Source organism: Macaca mulatta, chromosome X (genome assembly GCF_049350105.2).
Source record: "Macaca mulatta isolate MMU2019108-1 chromosome X, T2T-MMU8v2.0, whole genome shotgun sequence".
In the NCBI taxonomy this organism is placed as follows: domain Eukaryota; kingdom Metazoa; phylum Chordata; class Mammalia; order Primates; family Cercopithecidae; genus Macaca; species Macaca mulatta.
In genome coordinates this window covers 146,182,328-146,204,109 of record NC_133426.1, presented here as the reverse complement: position 1 = coordinate 146,204,109, position 21,782 = coordinate 146,182,328, and the positions used below count along the sequence as shown (strand labels likewise).

The 21,782-nt window shown below is 36.5% G+C and overlaps 1 protein-coding gene across 5 annotated transcripts in view; it reads left to right on the top strand.

Annotated features, from left to right (window-relative positions):
* ATP11C (ATPase phospholipid transporting 11C) overlaps window positions 1-21,782 on the top strand; it is a 203,178-nt gene that overhangs the window by 169,927 nt on the left and 11,469 nt on the right. For all 5 annotated transcript variants that reach the window (XM_028842295.2, XM_015128326.3, XM_028842292.2 and 2 more), the window contains 6 exons: window positions 1,774-1,833; window positions 9,427-9,554; window positions 13,736-13,871; window positions 15,984-16,049; window positions 18,510-18,613; window positions 21,542-21,695. In XM_028842295.2, coding sequence (XP_028698128.1) covers window positions 1,774-1,833; window positions 9,427-9,554; window positions 13,736-13,871; window positions 15,984-16,049; window positions 18,510-18,613; window positions 21,542-21,695 — 648 coding nt within the window. The remainder of the gene's footprint in view (window positions 1-1,773; window positions 1,834-9,426; window positions 9,555-13,735; window positions 13,872-15,983; window positions 16,050-18,509; window positions 18,614-21,541; window positions 21,696-21,782) is intronic.

Sequence of the window (21,782 nt, the reverse complement as noted above, 5' to 3'; positions counted from 1 at the left end):
CGCCATCGTCTTCAAATTGTTATTGCCCACTCCTGGAGTACTTCAGTGACAGGTCTTCCTACCTTCTGTTTCTCCATTTAATCCTCCTTATATAATTCAGCTAGATTAGTGTTTAAAGAATGCCACTTTTCAACTTGTCCCTTAGAAACTTTACTCTCCATTGTCTCAGCTTTAGTCTGGCTTTTAATGCACCCCACAATGTGACCCTGTCTTACCATATAAGTTTAAAATATATACATTCTTGCCTTGGTTCCTGCCATCAACATGTCCTGTTCATCTTTATTCATAGTTCAAGTTCTAACTTCTTTATTCAGTCAGTCAACAAATATATTTTAAACGTGTTACCATGTGCCAAGGCCTGTTTTAGGTGCTTGAGGATACACCATGGTGTAAGACAGGCAGTGTCCCTGTTCTCATGAAAATTAGATTCTGGTGGGTGAGGTAGATACCCACTCTCCCTTGTCATGAAGCAACCTTGTGATCCCCTACTGAGCTCTACCTGCTTCAACCTCAGAACACTTATTTTTTTCATAAACTGTGACTCTAGAAATACTATGGACTATATTTTGCATTGTACCAGAACTGATAATGTACAAATGAGTGTTGCCTTTCCAGGTGATGACCTTGGGAGCTCTGACTCATGCTGCAGGGGTGATTCAAAACATGTTGAGCTCGTTTCTTTAGAAACATCCTCCAGAGTCAGTAGTACATTGATCTAAATATCCTCAGCTATGGTAGATGTTCATCCTTTGGGGTTGCATTTGATTTTTAAAAACAGTCTCAAGTCTCCTAGAGCTAATTCTGGAGAATTAGCTGACAGAAGGGAGGAGACTAGTTTTCTGGCATGACTGGAAAGTGGGCTGTTGAAGGGGCTTCTCGAAGAGAAGTTCAGAGACATCATGAACAAGTAACAGCAAAGAAGCTCACAGCCTGCTTTGAAGAATAGCAGTTATTTGAAAATTCTAGTCCTGGTAGTTTTGCTTAAAGACATTAATTTCAGTATTTTACAATCACACTTAGTAACTTTTACTACCTTATGACTTCCCAGCTTGTGTTTCTTTTCTGCTTGTCTTTTTAGTATTTCTAAAATTAAACAATATGTCCCTTAGGACAGTGGTCCCCAACCTTTTTGGCACCAGGGATCTCAGGCCCTAATGCTCACTTGCCTGCCGCTCACCTCCTGCTGTGCATCCTCGGGGGAGGGGAGGGGGTCCCTGACTTAGGAAAAAGAAGTTGACTCTTTTTTTGGTATCATCTGTGTGCCATCTTTGTGTGTAGTAGATGCTCAATAATGATATGTTGATTGTTTGATGAGATAGTAATAAAGGCATTAAAGCATTAGTTGATATTGTTAGTGTCAACATAATCTATAATAATTTCCCAACTATTTGTTGGCATTAATTGACTTTAAATGTACACTTGCAGCATTGTCAGTCTACTATATGGTTTGCAAATCTAATTGGTGTTAAAGATACAGTGTCATTAGGTGTTCATATTGGATGAGCTCATTTATTTCCTGGAAGAAGGATAGCAACAGATTCTCATTAAGTAAATAAGATCCTCTTCTGCCTTGATAGGGCAAAAGTTGGCCTTAATATGAATTAATCATTTTTTTAGTTGTTTCCTTATGTCTATGGAATAGAGGTTTATTGCATTCTGGCATTAGAAGGATTTAGGAATAATTATAAACTCTTTGGAATATAGTTTCCCATTTTAGTTTAGCAAGTTGATTAAGTGAAAATGTTAATCCTTGTCTTCATTTTTTTTTTTCAGAACCTTTGTTTCATTTTGCCACAGTTTTTGTACCAGTTCTTCTGTGGATTCTCGCAACAGGTTTGTTTCCCAAGTTTTCGTTATAATGTGGTTATAATATTTGCTGTTAATAAATTACCCTTATATATTAGATTTATAGAGATTAGAGATGTATATACAAAGTAAAAGGATCTCTTGGTTTTGACGATAGCAAATGTGTATGTCTTTGCTTTACTAGCTTTCTTATTGTTATCTTCATTTTGAAATGCTTTTGGTACATCCTGTTGGAGATGTGATAACATTAAAAAGAGTATTTTGAATTTTTTCTTTTTATCAATGTATAAAATGTTTCATAATTCTAAAATGTTATAGTTTAATATTTTATCAGATGAAATCTCCCAACTTTGCAGGCTCTCAGGTTAGTTTTATAGAAAAACATTAATCTTTAAGCTATCCAAGAACCTGTGATTCCTAGAGAAAGCCTTGGATTATGTAAAGCAGCTATAGATGTTTTGCCTTCTGTTGTTTTCTGAACATGTATTACATAAGGAATATGTTATATATTAACTTGATACATAAGTGGTAGGATGGCGAGGCATCTTTGTTTTAAAAACTGTAATGGATTTGACATTGCTTCTAATGGGAGGTATAACAAAATACAGGAGCTTATAATACTCAGTGACTCAGAAATTTTATAATTAATCTATGAGAAGTTCAATGATTTTTCCAAACTGAGCTACCACATTGCCATAGGTGTTAAGTTTCTAAATTTCAAAGGCAAGCTTTACATACGCTTCTGTGAATACAAAGTACACTTATGAATACACTTATGTATTCTTCTTGGTTCCTCCTGGTAGGAAGTGATTTTCTTCTAATTCTTTGGCAGCATTTTTTTTTTTTTTTTTTTTAACTTTTAGGTTCAGGAGTGCATGTGCAGGTTTATATTGGCAAACTCATGCCATAGGAGTTTGGTGTTCAGTTTATTTTGTCACCCAGGTAAAAAGTATAGTACCTGGTAGGTAGCTTTTTGATCCTCTCCCTCCTCTCACACTCCACCCTGAAGTAGACTCCAGTGTCTTTTTCCCTTCTTTGTGTCCATATGTTCTCATTGTTTAGCTCCCACTTACAAGTGAGAACATGCTGTATTTGGTTTTCTCTTTCTGCATTAGTTTGCTTAGGATGATGGCTTCCAGCTCCATCCGTGTTGCTGCAAATGACGTGATCTTATTCTTTTTTATGTTTGCGTAGTATTTCACGGTGTATATGTACCACATTTTCTTTTTCCAGTCTACCATTGATGGGAATTTAGGTTGATTACATATCTTTGATATTATGAAGAGTGCTGCAGTAAACGTGTGTGTGTGTCTTTATGGTGGAATAATTTATATTCCTTTGGGTATATACCCAGTAATGGGATTGCTGGGTTGAATGGTAATTCTGTTTTAAGGTCTTTGAGGAATCATCACACTGCTTTCCACAATGGCTAATTTACATTCTCACCAGCATTCTACAAGTGTTCCCTTTTTTCTGCAACCTTGCCAGCATCTGGTTTTTTTTCTTTTTTGACTTTTTAATAATAGCCATTCTGACTGGTATGAGATGATATCTTGTTTTTGTTTTGATTTGCATTTCTCTAATTAGTGATGTTGAGCGTTTTTTCATATGCTTGTTGGCTGCGTGTTTGTTTTCATTTGAAAAGTGTCTGTTCGTGTCCTTTGCCCACTTTTTAATGGGGTGATTTGATTTTTGCTTACGAATTTATGTAAGTTCCTTATAGATGTTGGGTATTAGACATTTGTCACATTCATCATTTGCAGATATTTTCTCCCGTTTTGTAGGTTGTCAGTTTACTCTGTTGATAGTCATCTTCTTGTATGCAGAAATTCTTTATTTAATTAGGTAACATTTGTCAGTTTTTGTTTTTGTTGCTATTGCCTCCAGCATCTTTGTGATGAAATCTTTGCCAGCTCCTATGTCCAGACTGGTATATCCTAGGTTATCTTCCAGGGTGGTTATAGTTTTAGGTTTTACATTTAATTCTTTAATCCATCTTGAGTTGATTTTTGTATATGGCATAAGAAACGGGTTCAGTTTCAATCTTCTGCATGTGGCTAGCAAGTTATCCCGTGCCATTTATTGAATAGGGATTCTTTTCCCCATTGCTTGTTTGTGTCAGCTGTGTTGAAGATCACATGGTTGTAGATATGTGGCCTTATTTCCGGGCTCTCTGTTCTGTTCCATTGTTTTATATATGTCTGTTTTTGTACCATACCATGTTGTTTTGGTTACTGTAGCCTGTAGTATAGTTTGAAGTCAGGTAATGTAATGCCTCCAGCTTTGTTCCTTTTGCTTAGGATTGCCTTGGCTATTCGGGCTCTTTTTTCGGTGCCATATGAATATTAAAATATTTATTTCTAATTCTGTGAAGAATATAATTACTAGTTTGATAGGAATAGCATTGAACTTGTAAATTGCTTTGGGCAGTATGGCCATTTTAACAATATTGATTCTTCCTATCCAAGAGCATGGAATATTTTTCCATTTGTTTATATCATCTCTGATTTCTTTGAGCAGTGTTTTGCAATTTTCATTTTAAAGATCTTTCACCTCGCTGGTTAGCTGTATTTCTAGGCATTTCATTATTTTTGTGGCTATTGTGAATGGGATTATGTTACTGATTTGGCTCTCAGCTTGGATGTTGTTCGTATATAGGATTGCTACTGATTTTTGTACATTAATTTCGTATCCTGAAACTTTGCTGAAGTTAACAGGTCAAGCTTTTGGGCCAAGGCTGTGAGGTTTTCTAGATATAGAATCATATTGTCTGCAAACAGGGATAGTTTGACTTCCTGTCTTCCTATTTGGATGCCTTTTATTTATTTCTCTTGCCCAATTGCTTTGGCTAGGACTTCCAGTACTATGTTAAATAGGAGTGGTGAGAGAGGGCATCCTTTTCTTCTTCTAGTTTTTGAGGGAATGCTTCCAGCTTTTGCTTGTTAAGTGTGATGTCGGCTATGGGTTTTTCTTAGATGGCTCTTATTATTTTGAAGAATGTTCCTTCAATGCCTAGTTTGTTGAGAGTTTTTTAACATGATGGATTTTATTGAAAACCTTTTCTGCATCTATTGAGATGATCATGTGGCTTTTGTTTTTAGTTCTGTTTATGTGATAAATCACATTTATTGATTGGCATATATTGAACCAACCTTGCATTCTAGTGATAAAGCCTGCTTGATCATGGTGGATTAGCTTTGTGATGTGCTGCTGGATTCAGTTTGCTAGTATTTTGTTAAGTGTTTTTGCATCTATCTTCATCAAGGATATTGGCCTGAAGTTTTCTTTTTGTTGTTGGTGTTGTGTCTGTGCCAAAGTTTTCCTATCAGAATGATGCTGGCCTCAGAATGATTTAGGGAGAAGTCCCTCCTCCTTAATTTTTTGGAATAGTTTCAGTAGAAATGCTACAGATCTTCTTTATACATCTGGTAGATTTTGACTGTGACTCCATCTGGTCATGAGCTTTTTTTTGGTTGGTAGACTTTTTATTAGCAGTTTTAGAAGTCATTATTGGTCTTTTGAGGGATTCAGGAAATCCCTGGTTTTCTGACTGGTTCAGTCTTGGGAGGTTGTACATGTCCAGAAATTTAACCATTTCTTGTAGGTTTTCTAGTTTGTATGCATAGAAATGTTCATAGTAGTCTCTGAGGTGTTTTTTTTTTTATTTCTGTTGTGTCTGTAGTATCATCTGCTCTGTCATTTCTGATTTTGTTTATTTGAATCTTCTCTTTTTTTTCTTTATTAGTCCAGCTAGTGGTCTATATATATTATTAAATTTTTTCAAATAACCATCTCCTGAATTTCTTGGTCTTTTGTATGGTTTTTTGCATCTCAGTTTCCCTCAGTTCAGCTCTGATTTTGGTTATTTCTTGTTTTCTTGTAGCTTTGGGGTTGGTTTGCTCTTGTTTCTGTAGTTGCTCTAGTTGTGATGTTGGGTTGTTAATTTGATTTCTTTCTTTCTTTCTCTCTCTCTCTCTCTCTCTCTCCCTCCCTCCCTCCCTCCCTCCCTCCCTCCCTCCTTTCTTCCTTCTTTCCCTCCCCTCCCACTCCTCCTCCCCTTCCCCTTCCCCTTCCCTTTCCCGAGTCTTGCTCTGTCGCCCAGGCTGGAATGCAGTGGTGTGATCTTGGCTCACTGCCACCTCCGCCTCCTGTGTTCAAGTGATTTTGATTTCTCCTGCCTCAGTCTCCTGAGTAGCTGAGATTACAGGTGCCTGTCACCACACCTGGCTGATTTTTGTATTTTATTAGAGATGGGGTTTCACCATGTTGGTCAGGCTGGTCTTGAACTCCTGACCTTAAATTATCTGCCTGTGTTGACACCTCCCAAATTGCTGGGATTACGGGCTTGAGCCACTGTGCCTGGCCTTCTTTTTAACTTTTTGATGTAGGTGTTTACTGCTATAAATTTCCCTCTTAACACTTCCTTAGCTGTGTCCCAGAGATTCGGGTATGTTGTATCTTTGTTCTTTATTAGTTTTAAAGAAATTCTTGATTTTTGCCTTTATTTCATTATTTACCCCCAAATCATTCAGGAGCAGGTTAATTTCCATGTTGTTGTATGGTTTAGAGTGATTTTCTTGGTATTCATTTCTATTTTTATCACACTGTGGTTTGAGAGTATGGTTGGTATGATTTTTGTTTTTTGGAATTTGCTGTGGATTGTTATGTCCAATTGTGTGCTTAATTTTAGAGTATGTGCCATGTGGCGATAAGAGGAATGTATATTCAGTTGTTTTGGGGGTAGAGAGTTCTGTAGATGTCTATTAGGTCCATTTGGTCACATGTTGAGTTCAGGGCCTGAATATCTTTGTTAATTTTTGACCTCAGTGATCTGTCTCATACTGCCATCAGTGCCATGTCATTAGCCCCCAGTAGTGCCAGTTAAACAGATCATCTTTCATTGTAAATTAAGCATCTTTCAGTTTTCGGAAGTGCCATCAACCTTCTTGTATTCAAAATTAATAGTATTAGAGAGTTTCGTAAGTTCTGATCAATCCGTTTTTCTTGAACATTCAAATTGCTAGTGAGCAAAATGTTGCTAATTCCTTACTTTCTTGGATGAATGCAAGTATTAAAAATATATGAAATTCTCTTAACTAATGTGTAGCAGTGTGCTAAAGGTTAAGTTGGCTTGTTCTGGTGGAAATACTGTTTTCATTTTGAAAGGAGTCTGTTGCTTTATTATCCTTTTAAAACGTGTTTACCAAGCACAAGTTTTAGGGCAAAAAGGACTTACTCCTTATAAAACCAGCTGAGATTTAAACCGTGGATTGTCTTCAGTCTTCTTAGATTACCTTAACTGCTTATGGTTCCATAGGAGTTGATGTTTGGCTCCTTCTGTTGCTCAACTGGTAGGTTCATTCATTTGGCAACTATTTCTTGATTGCCTGCTTTGTGCCTGGATAAGTGCTGAGAATATTGCAGTGATCAAAACAAACTTCTTCCCCCCATGAAACTTGCAGTGTATAGTGATAGGGTGAAAGACAACAATCAAATATATTATGTTGAGTACTGCTATATGCTATGGTGGAAAAAAGAAAGCATAATAAAGGGATAGAGTGTGACTGGGAGAGAGAGCTGCTGTTATAGACATCTGAAAAGGTCTCTCTGATGAGATGACATTTGGGCAGAGACCTGGAGGTAAGGGAAGGAATAACGTGGACATCTTAAAGGAAAAGTATACCAGGTAAAAGGAAGGTAAAAGTGTACCAGGAGAGCTCAGGAGGTAATGTGATGTGCAAAATCTTTATTTTTGATTTTGGTTTTGTGCTAGTGCTGAATGTAGCAACCTTTATTGCAAATATCTTTGGAGTGCCTATGAGTAGTCTGTCTTTTTCAGTCCAGAAGCACATTAGGCATTCTCTGGAACTTGCAAGGAAGACTATGAAGAATGTAGAAATGGACCAGGGTTCAGATTCTTTACACAAAAAGCTTCCCTTTCTTTAGCAAAACTAGGATACTAAATGTCTTTTGTTTAATGAAAAGAAAACATTGTAACAGGTTTCATTAAAAAAAAAAAAAACAGTATTATCAACTATATCTGTTTGTTTTGGGAATATTCTGTCTCTTCTAATTATGTACCTAAGAATTACAATTATCGGTCATGTGATTTTAAAGTATCATAGTGAAACAAAAGTAGATTGATACTTCTTTTGTTTGAATGAAATTCAAGACTAAATTATACACCAGTCAATCTGAGTTGTACTTTTAAAAATTTACTTGTTAGTGAAAATGAGTAGTTTCCAAAGAAAGTATGGTGTTATGTGCCACGGACTAGTCCTCTCCTTTGAAAACAAAAAGGAATGCAACACCTTTTTTTGTACTTTTAAATTCAGTGGAGTATCTTTGTTGAGCTTAAATCTTTGTTTATAGAAAGTATGTTGGAAGTGTCTTTTAACTTCATGGAGAATGTTGCATCCATTATCATTTGCTTTGTCTCTCCTGCCAGCTAGAGTTGTAGTCCCCTCCTCGGGGTTTCCCCAATTCTGCCTCTCCATCTAGAGTTTGAACTCTCTGGTGGACAGGGGATGAATCATCTCTGTCCCTAGTACTTGTCATTTAGTAGGCACTCAGTAAATGTTCTGAAGTCAACTAGTAAACTAACTAATGCACCATTCAAGTAATTCCCAGCCTTTTGGAGTCAGTCTTCATTATGATAGTAATTATCTTTAGTAGCCATTGATTGAAAATACATTATTTTGTTAATTTTTGTCATAGTTAAATGCATTTTATTAAGGGACATTTATACATGTGAAAAATACATATGAGTATGGGGAATTATTCAGGCCACAGAAAATGTTTGTATGACAATCTTTAGCACTGTGTAGATAAATACTGATGTAAATACTTTCATCAGAATGAGGTTCATAGAATTTTTTAAATTTTTTTCAATAAAGGAGGATTTATAATATCAGAGCAGGCCTTTTCAAATGTTACAGCTTCCAATCTGTACTCATTCATTTATTCATCTAGTATTTATTGATTGTTTTTTGTATGCCAAGTTCTGTTGTAGGAGCTCAAGATTGTCCAAGTTGTCCAGTCAAAGACCACCAGGAATACACTTGTAGTTGATCAAATTAGGTTTATTACTCAGTTCAGGAAGGAAGAACACACGCCATGGGAAACTGTGGGGCTTCTCAGGAAGAGGATGTTAGAAAAGACTTACACAATTTGGACTTGAAAATACTAACCAAAAATATGTAAAATATTAACCAAAACATTTGTGACACAGGCTGATTGCTGCCTATATTTAGTTTCTCTAAGAATTCCTCACTTACACTTAATGGTGTTTGCTGAAGTAACTCCTGAATAGCTAGTTTTAGCTATTAAGCAACCTTGAAAAGTTATTAATGTCTATTAGAAATGCAACTTATAGCATGTAAACATTCTGAATAAGATTCTGTTAAAGGGGAGGTATATTAATGTGACACATCACAATATGTTAGTTTCTTTTTTATAGTTACTAGGCAGTGACCTTGTTTACAGTTTCCTTTGCCACTACCAAAAGCATGTAAAAAAGTTTCTTATTTTAGCTAGTAAGTTTTCCTCATACATAAATATCATCTTGTAGATGATTGTTACATGAAATTTCTTTATTTCCTCTGTTGTTTTTCATTTTAGCCACTGTATGATGCTGCTTACCTTACAATGTACAATATCTGCTTCACATCCTTGCCCATCCTGGCCTATAGTCTACTGGAACAGCACATCAACATTGACACTCTGACCTCAGATCCCCGACTGTATATGTAAGTTAAATATATAGTTAAAACCCCCTAAGACTTTCAGTGTTGTGGTTTTCATTTTACCTGTAGATGGGAAGAATGCAGAACAATGCACTTGGTTTGTGGTATGATTATGTGGTTCTCTTTGGAATTTTTAGCTATTGAAAGCAGACTGCTCAACAGGAAAATGACATATTTCCTAGGTGTGGGTTCTGTACTTGAATATATGTGAAACATTTAGTTCAGAGTCACTAATTCCTAAAACTTAAACCTACATTGTTATAGTGTTCTGGTGTCTCATGGGAAGACATGATATTTCAACTGCAAAGAAAAGAAAAAGCATACACAAAGATCTTCCGTAGTTTAGAATATTGATTCCTACTTGTTGTAGATTGAACCGATGAAGTTATATTACCCTTTCTCATGTAAACTGTGCCTATAGCATTAGCCGCCCCACACCCCTCCTTTATTAGCCCCATTCTAAAACTGTTTTGTTGAAGAAAATAATGGACTCATAAGCCATTGTATTCATTTTGTGTCAGTTGAAAATGGATGCTTTTCTCTGTGGATGGGGGACTTGGCACTAGCCCCAGTTGTTTAACTTATGATTTAATTGGATTTTTGGAATTGTAGCCTACAGCTAAGGATAAAGATATTAATTTACAGCAGATTGTAAGCATTGCTAAATAGTAGGTAGCAAGTGCATTAGAGAGGTTTGGATAGTTTATTTGTATGAAATGAAGATACACAAATTTAAGGGATTTTTTTTTTTAACCGGCATGACTCATATAATTTACATTTAGCAATTGTTAAGAATTATACAGTTGTAAAATTTATCATTTTAAAGGTCTTTATTAAAGAAAATTTCAGACATACATAAAAGTAGAGAGAATGCTATTTATATAATGAATGAATGTAAATAGTTGTTGAACCACTCAGCTTGTCCTAACCACCTAGCTTCAACAACTCTCAATTCCTTGACATTCCTATTCCACTGATAACCCCGTCTACTCTATCACAGGCTTATTTTGAAGCACATCTCAAAAACAGTTATTTCAGTATGCATCTCTTAAAGATAAGGATTTTTAAAAATAATAATACCCTATCACTTAAGTCCTTAATATCAAATAGTCAAGTTCACATTTCTCCAATTGACTCATTTTTTTCATAGCATGCTTATTTGAATCAAGATCTAAAGAAGGTCCGCACATTGCAATTGGTTTATATACTTTCGGAGTCTCTTTTAATGTGTAGGTTAACCTTGCAATTTATTTGTGGAGAAAACCAGATTATTTATGTTGTAAAATTTCTCCCAGTCTAGAGTTTGCTGATTGTATCCTCATGGTGTTTACATATTCTGCTGATCCTGTATTTGTTGTAAATGCATAATTAGATCTAGAGGAGAATCATTAGAACTTTGGTAGAAATCTTACAAGCATCAGCTCCTACTATGCTCTTTATGAAAATAAGGAACCAGGGCCCAGAAATGACTTACCTAAGGACACAGAGTACAACCAGATGCAAAATGAAGATCAGAATTCAGCCCTCTTTCCAGTGCTTTTTCTAGCAGGCCAGTGGTTTTAAAACATTGTTTTAACTGTAGTTGTTTCCAGACAACTTCTAAAGAGAAGCCCAATAGTGCAGTTGCTCTGAATGAAGTGGGGTTTGAGGAGTAGTAAGCTGAATTCCCCCCATTCAGTCCCACCAAGAGCTCAGACTAACATCTGGGCTGAAAGCCTCTGCCACTTACCGTGTAACCTTATGCAGGTTACTGCAATGTGCCTCAATTTCATCTTCAGTAATATATGGGCAACAGTAACACCTAATCACAATGGTTTTGTGAGGAATAAATGAGCCACTATGTATTAAAGAACTTAAAAAAATAGTGCCTGACAAGTTTTCAAGCAATGATAGCTATTAATCTTACTATTCTAACACCCTCCTCCAGCCTTCAGGGCTCTGCTGAGCACTTGTATAAATTAAGAATGTCAAAAATCTGCAAAAACCTGTTGAGTACAAAATATCGTAAGGGTTTCCATAAGGTTTTAGTGACTGTGCTGTAGGTGTAGGTCATGATTTATTGAATTTTGTATAGACTTGCCACATCTGATGCAAAAATAAAGACCGTGGCATACCTTTTGCTGAGCCCAAAGTGCAGCTTTCCTTTTTGACCTCATACTTGCAAGCCGTGAATGCCTGCTCTGACAAGACACTGCTCTTGACCTGTCACCAGAGTATAGGTAGTTTATTTACTCTGACTGTTCCTTTGTGAACACGAAGCCCTGGTCTTCCTATATGGCTTTCTGTACAGTATGCCAATTAATATTAGCAGTGGCATTGTATAGTGTATTATAGATTTTACCTTTGGTGATTTAGTGACTTGGGTATTACCAAACACTTGGATGTGAAACGGCATAATTGGATGTTTTTATATTTTTAAGAGACATTTAAAAAGTAAACTGTAGTTTTTCTATAGAGGGAACAGGTGTAATTTGTTTCTTCTACAGCTTTAAAAGGCAAAAGAAAGCGTTCTGGTATACCTGCTGCCCACCATAATATGGAGGTGCTCAGGCCTGTGCTGCTCATCAGCCTCTCCCCAGATCTTGATTCTCTCTCATGCTCTCCTTCACGTTGCTTTCCCCATTCTGAGTTTTTGACAGCTTCTTTATTCGAATGCAGCTAGAAAACCTGACCTATAATTCAACGTATCATGCTGCTCCTGCTATTTTCCCACACTGAATGAGATGTACTTCCCATCAGTGGCCTGTAAAGACAGGAACCACTTCCTGCTTTTGCCCTTTCTTCTCCAGCCCAAGTCAGTGACTGTCAAAAGCCACATTGGCTGGCAGTTGTTGGGCACTGCCTACAAGGATCTTTACAGAGGTGCCTTACCTGTTGTTCCTAGTTGCCTTGGAAACATGATTTACTGGCTATGGGGAGAGCTTGTTTCTGGGAAGTAGCTATCTCATTCTGCCATTTTTCTAGGACAGAGAGCATACGCTGAGTTTCAGATCGCTGCATGCACCTGGAAATCCTAGTAGGTAAAAGTTGCATAATTGCCATGTGCACGAAACCCCATGGTACTCAATACCAACTGAACAAGGATCAGTTGCATTTACATTACAAAGGTGTTTCTTACTCCATACAGCCCAGTGACATTCTTGGTAGTATTAGCGACAAGTATGTTATTTGAGTAATTAGATATCATTTATTAAATGTTAAGAGCAATTTGAAATAGAATCCAAAAGAAACACATGCACCAACCCGTCTTTTTCTGCAGCTCTGCTCCATTAGAATTGGTAGCCTTATTTAGCATTCCGACTTGTGCTGAGAAGGTTGTACTATTTTTGACAGATTTAAACTTAATCTATCCACCTCCCATTTATCAAAGTATCATTATACAACTCCAGACATGTTATTTGACTTGATGGAAAAATATAAAGGGCACCGTAAGACCTAAAAAAAAAAAAAGGTTAAATTTCCAGGAATAAATCTTGATTAAAATAAATATCTTAATTGTTCTTGGAAAGCTTGGTAGCTTGGTTGAGAGCATATGCTCTGAAGTCAGGTCAATCCAGGATTGTATATTAACTCAGTCTCTTACCAAGTGAACTTTGGCACAGCTGCTACACTAGTGGTTCCCAGACTATACTGCACATTGAAGTCAGCTGGGGGGCTTTAAAAATATCCTGACCTCCAGGTTATACTTTATGCCAATTAAATCAGAATGAAGATGGCAACCAGGCATTAGTTTTTAACGATCCTCAGGGGATTCCAAAGTGCATCAAAGTTTGAGCACCATTGTGTTACACCTTTCTGAGGCTCCTTCTTATTAGCAGATATGAGTGGTAGTAATACCTATCTCATGTTTTTATGTGGGTGAAAATAAATGTCTATAAAACCCTGAACCCAGTTCCTGGCATATAAGTACCATTAAATAGAAGCAAATTATTGTTGATGTTATTGTTGTCAGTGGCCAAAAATTTAGAAGAGTTTAGAGAGTTTACTCCAGTGGCTGAGTCAGGAGATGATTGCGTGAAGGTCAGCCTTTGGCTCAGTCTGACCCTTTACCAAAAATCTGTCAGGCCATTAAGGGTAGCCCCCTTCATTATAACAGGGTCAAACTCCATGCCCACCTTTGACATTTCACTGCATGTTTAAATGAAAAGTTTCACTAATGTTTTTTTCTCCCCATTTCTCAATAGGAAAATTTCTGGCAATGCCATGCTACAGTTGGGCCCCTTCTTATATTGGACATTTCTGGCTGCCTTTGAAGGGACAGTGTTCTTCTTTGGGACTTACTTTCTTTTTCAGACTGCATCCCTAGAAGAAAATGGAAAGGTAAAAAGAACTGTCATTACATCTTTTGGTATTATAAGCATGGCTTATCTTTTTCCCATAGGCACTTGGATCTACCATATACATACTCTAGCTGTAATCATTCTACAAACTTTTGCTGAAGATACAGTAGTTAGTTCTCACAGCTTCTTTAGAACAATAAAAGTGAAATAAGCAATCGCTTTCTGTGTGCATGGCTAACTAGAGAGCTTATGTGCAAACTTTCTGGAACCTTAACTTGGCTGCAATTTTTACTAGATGAACAGAGTTCTTGGGACTTCAGACTTCCGCTCTTTGATGTGAGAAAGGTTTTTCCCATTTTAAAGTAAAGCCCGGCTGCATTCATTTCTTACTTATAGTGGCCTTCTATGCTTGGAGCTGAAGGGGGTCGCTGCCGTATCTTTGGAGTGTTTGCCCAGTAGGTGAAGAGAGGAATTGTCTTCTCTCCCTCCTCTTCCCAGTGGAAGCACAGTATTCTCCAGAAAGGCTACTCTGCTCCTGCCAGCGTCTTCCTAGAACATGACTATCTCATTCGGCAGTTGCACTGGGATAATTTTGCCCTGGCTGTACTCTAGGAGAAAATTACTGATGAGGGGGACAGGTGAGGCCTTCTTCCTGCAGCCACACATAGGAAAACAAAAACACTACCTTGCATACTGCTTTCACTAAGTTCTCCTTTGCTATTTCTGAGATTCTCCTTTTATGGTCATTCATTCTTTGTAATCATAATGTGAAGGAAAGCTAAGGTTCAAAAAGGATTTACTGAGGACACTATGTCTGGAAACTGGTAACACCTGTTACAGAAGTAATAGGTTCAGTGAATTTGAACAGTACTTTAAAATTAGGCACTACAGTCAAAAGCTCTCTAATTTGGACTAACAAAAATCAGTTTAGTATGAATCCATGAAAATTATTAATCACAAAGTACTTGCTGGGGAAACACAGATCTACTTTAAAGTAGTCACATGTAGAACTTGCCAAAGAGAGTGTCCTCATAAATCCTGTGCGTACTTGGGAAAATCACATCAGTTTCCCAGGTCAGCTTTGCCCATCAGTAAGAAGAATGGATTTGATTTTATGATTTCCTGGCCTCTTCAGGTTTATAACTGATTGTGTGACTTTCACTTTTTATTTTAGTTTTATTGGGCAGACAGATTTTATATAACTGGCTACTGCTTAAAAGGAGTTTGCTCCAAAGTAGGCAGATACTCTCCTATAGTCAGTGTGATTCATTTGCTCAGCCAACTTTCCAGGTGGTGCGTGAGAGCATCAGTTAAGTGTCTGTTTAATTCATTACCCATTTTGAGTTCATAAAGTCCAAATTAATAAGGTTTTACTGTATATGTCACCTTCCCTCTAAATGTTTGCTGAAATTACAGTAAGTGTGTGAATTACTACTAGCAAGAAAACATAACACTCGTGTATGATTTGAGTGAATCCTTTTTTTTTGCTTCTATTAACCTTAATTTTTGTTTTTATTTTTTTGAAAAAGCCTTTTACATCTCATTTTCTGTTTTAATGTTACGCATTCAGATCTTGACAGCATTTGGTAAGCATATGTGCCATTCATTGCCATCATTTGGATTTATACATGGTATCTGCTTTTTTTTTTTTTTTTTTTTTTTGATGTGCACATGCTGATAGCTCTTGTATTTACAACCAGAAAAATTAGACTCATTTAAAAAATGTAAATCCATTTGTCTACAAATTATTGCTCATTTGAGAGGTTTAATTCTATATTATAGGAAAATCCCATATCAGATTTTTTAGAGACATGAATCATCCAAATGACTTGTTTTGATGAACACTGCTGCTATTAGAGTAGTTGCTTTCTTTGGCCTTTATCACACCAGTGAGTTCCCTGTTCAATGCTGCATGGAGTAATAGAAATAAACCCTACCAACCACAGGTGTAGTGTACCTGTTTGTGAAAATTGGATCCCAGGAAAATCTGGCATTGTGGCCTGATCTTACTGACTAGCTGTTCCCTAAACAATTCATACAAAAATATTTGGCACTTATACACAGGATTAAACTTGGCTTTTTTTTTAAATGAAAAAATACTAAGATAATACTTGTGTATACATGATACATGTAATTATTAAATGTTTTTCAGGTATACGGAAACTGGACTTTTGGAACCATTGTTTTTACAGTCTTAGTATTCACTGTAACCCTGAAGGTTAGATTTTTACTTATTCATATATTTTTTAATACTGTTTTTGTAGTACTTTCTTGTCTTATCCTAATATACCATTTTTTGGTCTCCTTTATTTTTTGTTATGGGTTGTTATTCAAGTATTTGCCTTAATACTTACTAAAATGTGTATGATGCTAGGGATTTGGGTATTTGTATACTATTTTTGATCAGTTTTTTCCCAGTATATCATAATCCTCTTTATTTTGTTTTACTTAAAAAAAATTCAAACACCATACTTATGTTGAAAATCTGTTTCTTCTTTATTGCTATTTTTAAGGCGTTATGATAAGTGGCATATAAACAGGCTGTGGGTGAGAGCGAGAGAGGGAGAGAGAGAGAGAGTGAGAGTGTGTGTGTGTATGTGTGTTTGTGTGTGTGTGTGTGTAATTATGTTAAGTACTTGAATCTTCTAAAAATTATACATCTGTTTAAGAACCCCAGGCCTCAAATAAGTATATGTGAGCAAGATAATATGTGAAAAAGGGCTTGGTAGTAGTGAAATCTTATAAAATGTATTCATTACTGATGACTAGGTTGGTAGCTTACGCCTATAATCCCAGCACTTTGGGAGACCAAGACAGGCAGATCGCTTGAGCCCAGGACTTCAAGACCAGCCTGGGCAACATCGTGAGACCGTGTCTCTATTTATATAGGTATATATATTTAATTTAAAAATAAATATAAAAATAATATATCTATATAAATATAAAAAGTATAAAATGTATTCATCACTAAAATTTACCCATGTTAGTGATAAAGTGCCTAAGAATATAATGCAGGAAGGTAATTTTGGCAAAATCATTGGCATTGACATGTAGCCATGTGATAATGCTGTAAAGCCTCACTGAATGCTACCCTTGAGGCCCATGATTTGGAAATCTCTTATAGTTGAAAGCATAATTCAAATTATTTTTATTTTTATCATTCCAATAATCAACACCACACATGGGGTCCACGAGTAAATACGTTTAAATGAATTCCAGCATGTCCAGGGGTTAGAAGCAGAATTCAGAAGTATAATTGTCAAAGGATCTCTCTCAAATTTCTCTCTAAATTTCTGTTCATGGTTTATTTCTCATACCGGATAGAGCTAACATATGTTTGCTTTATTCATCTATTTCAGTAACATGTTAGGACCTTAAAAGGACATTACAATTCATCTTAGTATAGCCACTTACTAGCTGTGTGTCCTTGGGCAAGTGACTTTACCTCTCTGTGCCTCACTTTCCTCTTCTATAAAGTCGAGATAAAAGTAGAGCCTACCCTTCTTAGGGTTTTTTGAGGACTCAATTAGTGAATAAAGCACTTAGGGTGGTGCTTATTTCAATAAATGCTACTTTTCGGTTTTTATTATGTCTCACAGTATCACAATTTGAAATGGATGCCTCCCCGCTCCTTTTTTCCCCTGGCCTTGCATATAGCCACAGGGCTTACAAATGGCCTTCACAGTGTTTCTCAAGTGTATCTCAAAGACTTCCACTCCCTCCTCTTGGGATTAATATTAGTATTATCTTTGGATTCATATTAGTATTTTCCCTAACAGCTAGAAGAGTAGCAGTTCAAGATTGAGCTACATTAATAATGTTATCAACATCCTGTTTATAAATGAGAAACTATAACAGAGAGCTGATGACCATGGTGTCACAGCAAGTAACAAAACTGAGACATCATCTCCTCTATAAAAATTAACAGCTCTGGATATTAGCTCATGTGACCCAGAAGTTTTAAGCAAGCGAAATAGACCATACTTGTTGAAAACCCCAGATGCCACAATCTGAAAACGTGATTGGTCCTGGCAGAAACATGAAGAGATTAAAATCTAACTGAATATTTTATTAATTTAATGGAATAGATACAGGTTTTTCAATTGGAAAGATACACTACATAGTCAAACTCATGATTGATTGCTACATGATGTTAGGGGTATAGAGCCTTTGCATTTAGTGACTCCCATCTGTTATATTTGAGCTTTCACGGCACCTTTGAAAGTTTTGTAGTTTGTCTACCCTTCCTAGCTACCCCTTCCCTCTCCTTCTTTTCAGCGTATCTGCCTCCACCAGCTAAGTCTCCTTTTGCCATCATCTTCCTGGCAGCCATTGCCTGAGGACCTGGGGCTTGGGACTCCTAGATACTACCGTTACTTCACTCCTTGCCCATTCCCCAGTACTGAGATATCTGCAGCCCTACACTTACCAGCTACTCAGCCTGATCACACCTCCAGCCTGTACTCCAGAGTTTAGAGGCCTTAGGGTAGAGCTTAGGTTTCTCACCTTTGTTCTTTGAAAAACCTGGATTCTGTTTTAGTTCCACTCTCCTCTGGATCCCTGGCGCAAGCTAGATCCTTCCATAGGTATCATTGTGTACTAGTTATTAGATACTATAGCATATTGCCTGGTGCAATTTGTAACCATCATGAAACCTTTCGTGTTGTTATCTTTTCAGCTTGCTTTGGATACCCGATTCTGGACGTGGATAAATCACTTTGTGATTTGGGGTTCTTTAGCCTTCTATGTATTTTTCTCATTCTTCTGGGGAGGAATTATTTGGTAAGCAATTGTACATATGTGAGCAGTCTGTAAATAACAAAGTAGACACACGTGTATGTACACTATATATGTAAGCATTCATTATACTTTTAAAATTTTAATTGTATAAGATGGCACATCTTTAATATTAATGGCCTGAAGGTTACTTGTTAGCTGGTAGTGCTACTAATTTTGGGTAAGATTTTTAAATACAAGTATATAGACTGCACAAATCACTCAGAAGACCTCCCTTTGGTAGCCCCGTCCAGCTCTTTCTATTTGAAGGTGTATAAACATCTCTTTAGTGAAACTGTAGTTTTCAGCACAACCTCTCATGTGATTTTCAGAGGAAATACTCATCCTGTGAAGTTTCTACCTGATATGTTGGCCAACAGATACATTATTGTCCATTTGGACCCTTATTTTCTCTTTATAGTATATAACCATGATTCATGTTACTACAGGTGTGCTCAAGGTATAGGATATATACTACTTAATACTCAGAGGGTTCTATTTTGAAATCACCATCTCACTGTTTTGGTGGAGGTGGGAAGATGTAGAAAGGCAGACTCTGCAACTTGTCCTTAAAGTTCATTTAGTTCATTTTGGTTCAATAGATGTTTGTTCAGAATCAGTTTTGTGCTTGGGACTCTATGGGATAGAGAGATGACTGGACTGTACTCAAGGAGAGTAGAGTCCAGTGAGGGACACATAAGCTGTGATTGGGAGAGTTATATATTTGCATCTCCTTTCTTTACTCCCAAAAACATATATTTTGGTTTTAAATGTCAGAGTTGTTTTTTTTAGTCAGTGGCTTCCCCTGACAAGGATGCCAGCAGCAGAGATCATGGCTAGAGCAAGCCATAGGGTAAGATTTCAGAAATACATGTTTTCATTGCTTTGAGCAAAATCTTACATAAAAATGATTCTATTTTATCACAGAGATGTGAGTCCTATGTTTATGTCCCTTGAGTCTTAATTAGAAGAAACTCTATTTTGAAAAGCTTTTTAAAAATAAAACTTTAAGAAATAAAAATATAAGAAACCTAATCATTTAAGGAAGTACCAGCTTTAAAAAGTATAATTACAGCATATTTTTGGTACCTCTATAGGTAATTGAGAGCAATGAAGCTGAAGGAAGTCTCTTATTTTCTTTAATAGTATACAAATAAATCAAAGTTGATTAAGAACATACCATATACAATTGTAGTTCTGCCCAGAGTACCGTAATTCTGTCTATGAATCTATGTAATCAGCATCTGAACTAATTATGCAAAATTTCTACAAGAATAAAATGTTTCTAGCAAACTCATTTTCAACCCTTTCCAAACTATTCCTTATTGATGAAAATAAATCCAGTAAATGATTAAGATATTGTCACACCTGTTTCTATTCATTAGTGATACCAAAAATGAAATGTTAATCTATTTTGTATTTTATTGCCTGAAGTATTATCATTAAGTGGAGCTGAGCCACTACATGAATATAAACTTATAAAGCAACCAGTAAAATGTGACTAGAAACAATGTGAAACTTCAGCTGAATGTGATCACAACTAATGTCTCTGGACATGTTCTACCCTGAGGCATTGAGTCACACCTGTCTTTGGGGTTGGGTAGTGAGAATGATGACTTCCGAGCCCCAAACCACATCCAGAAAAAATAGTGTTTATTTTTTACTGCCCTACTACAAAACTCCATAGATGACATGGAAGTTTAAAAAAAAAAAAAAAAAACTGGAGACATTAGTCAGAATGTATGATGCAAAGGAACACCCTGTGACTAGCTGTCATTTGTCATCTGGGCCCCTGTTGTGGCTCAGTTAACTGCCTAGAACATTATTCAAGGTGTTCTTCAGAATTCGAGTGAGGTAGAGTTCTGCAGAAGTCTTTTCCGTGTGGCAGACGTTTCCCAGAAAGCCTGTGTAGCCTAGGCCTCATAAATTTTTCCACCTCCCTGTTCTCACTTTTATTCCACAATCTAGTTTTCATAAAAGTAGAGCCACAAATTCAGTTTTATCATGTTACATAAGGGTGCATGGACATTAATTTTTAAATGAGAAACCAGATTATCTTCAGGAAGCATGATGTGTCTTCTAATAAACAGGAACCATAGTTATCTACCTGGAGCTCTTAATCCTAGGGCAGTCTGATGTGCATCCTGTCCTTAAGCAACCAGTTCTTCCCCCTCACCTTCAAACAACAATAGCTTCAGCTACTGAGGCTCTCTGTGGTTCAGCTCAGACAGAAGGGAAGGGAAACAGGCTGTGCTTCTCAGTGGCCACTTAACAATGAAGTGGATGACTCGGAATGAAATCTGACTCCAGAATGGGGGTTCCCGCTGGATTTCTGGATTCTAAGGCTTAATGTCCAATTAGAAGTATTCTGCTCTGTGTCAGCCTGTTTGGCACATACTGTTAATATATTTTGTGGATGACAATGGTAGATTCCTTCCATTTGAGAGACATGATAAGCTTCTACTGTCCTTTTTATATTTACATAGTGTTTTTATCGGGGGAGAGTTATAAAAATGTCTTTTGAATTTCTGAATACAGAACACAAATCCATCCCCATCTTAATAAAACAGCTGAGGAAATAAAATGCTTGTTAGGATAAAAATGAACCATTTCTCTTTAATGTCTTTGAAGCACCAGCATTTTCTAATGCATGTAAATAGTTGCCAGTTGGCAGCTTTAGAATTGATTGCCTGATTGTTTTCAAGTCAAATGCATTTTATTGTCTTTTTTCTCCTTTGATTATCATTCCTTTTTTCCCAAACATTTGGTAAATGAAATTTGTTTATTACTTTTGGGTTATTCTAGAGAAAATTATTTTTATTAATGTATGTAAGGAAGATTCTTTTTAAATACAAAAGACATTTTAATTAAACATCCATTTCATATGACAGGAATTGATTTGTTTTTCCATCATGTATTTTCTTTCCACTTCAGGCCTTTTCTCAAGCAACAGAGAATGTATTTTGTATTTGCCCAAATGCTGTCTTCTGTATCCACATGGTTGGCTATAATTCTTCTAATATTTATCAGCCTTTTCCCTGAAATTCTTCTGATAGTATTAAAGAATGTAAGAAGAAGAAGTGCCAGGGTAAGAACTAAGTTTATCTTATAACCTGATTTTTGGAAGGGGCCTCAATATCTGCCATGAGCTAAAAACCTGATTTAGAAAATTACA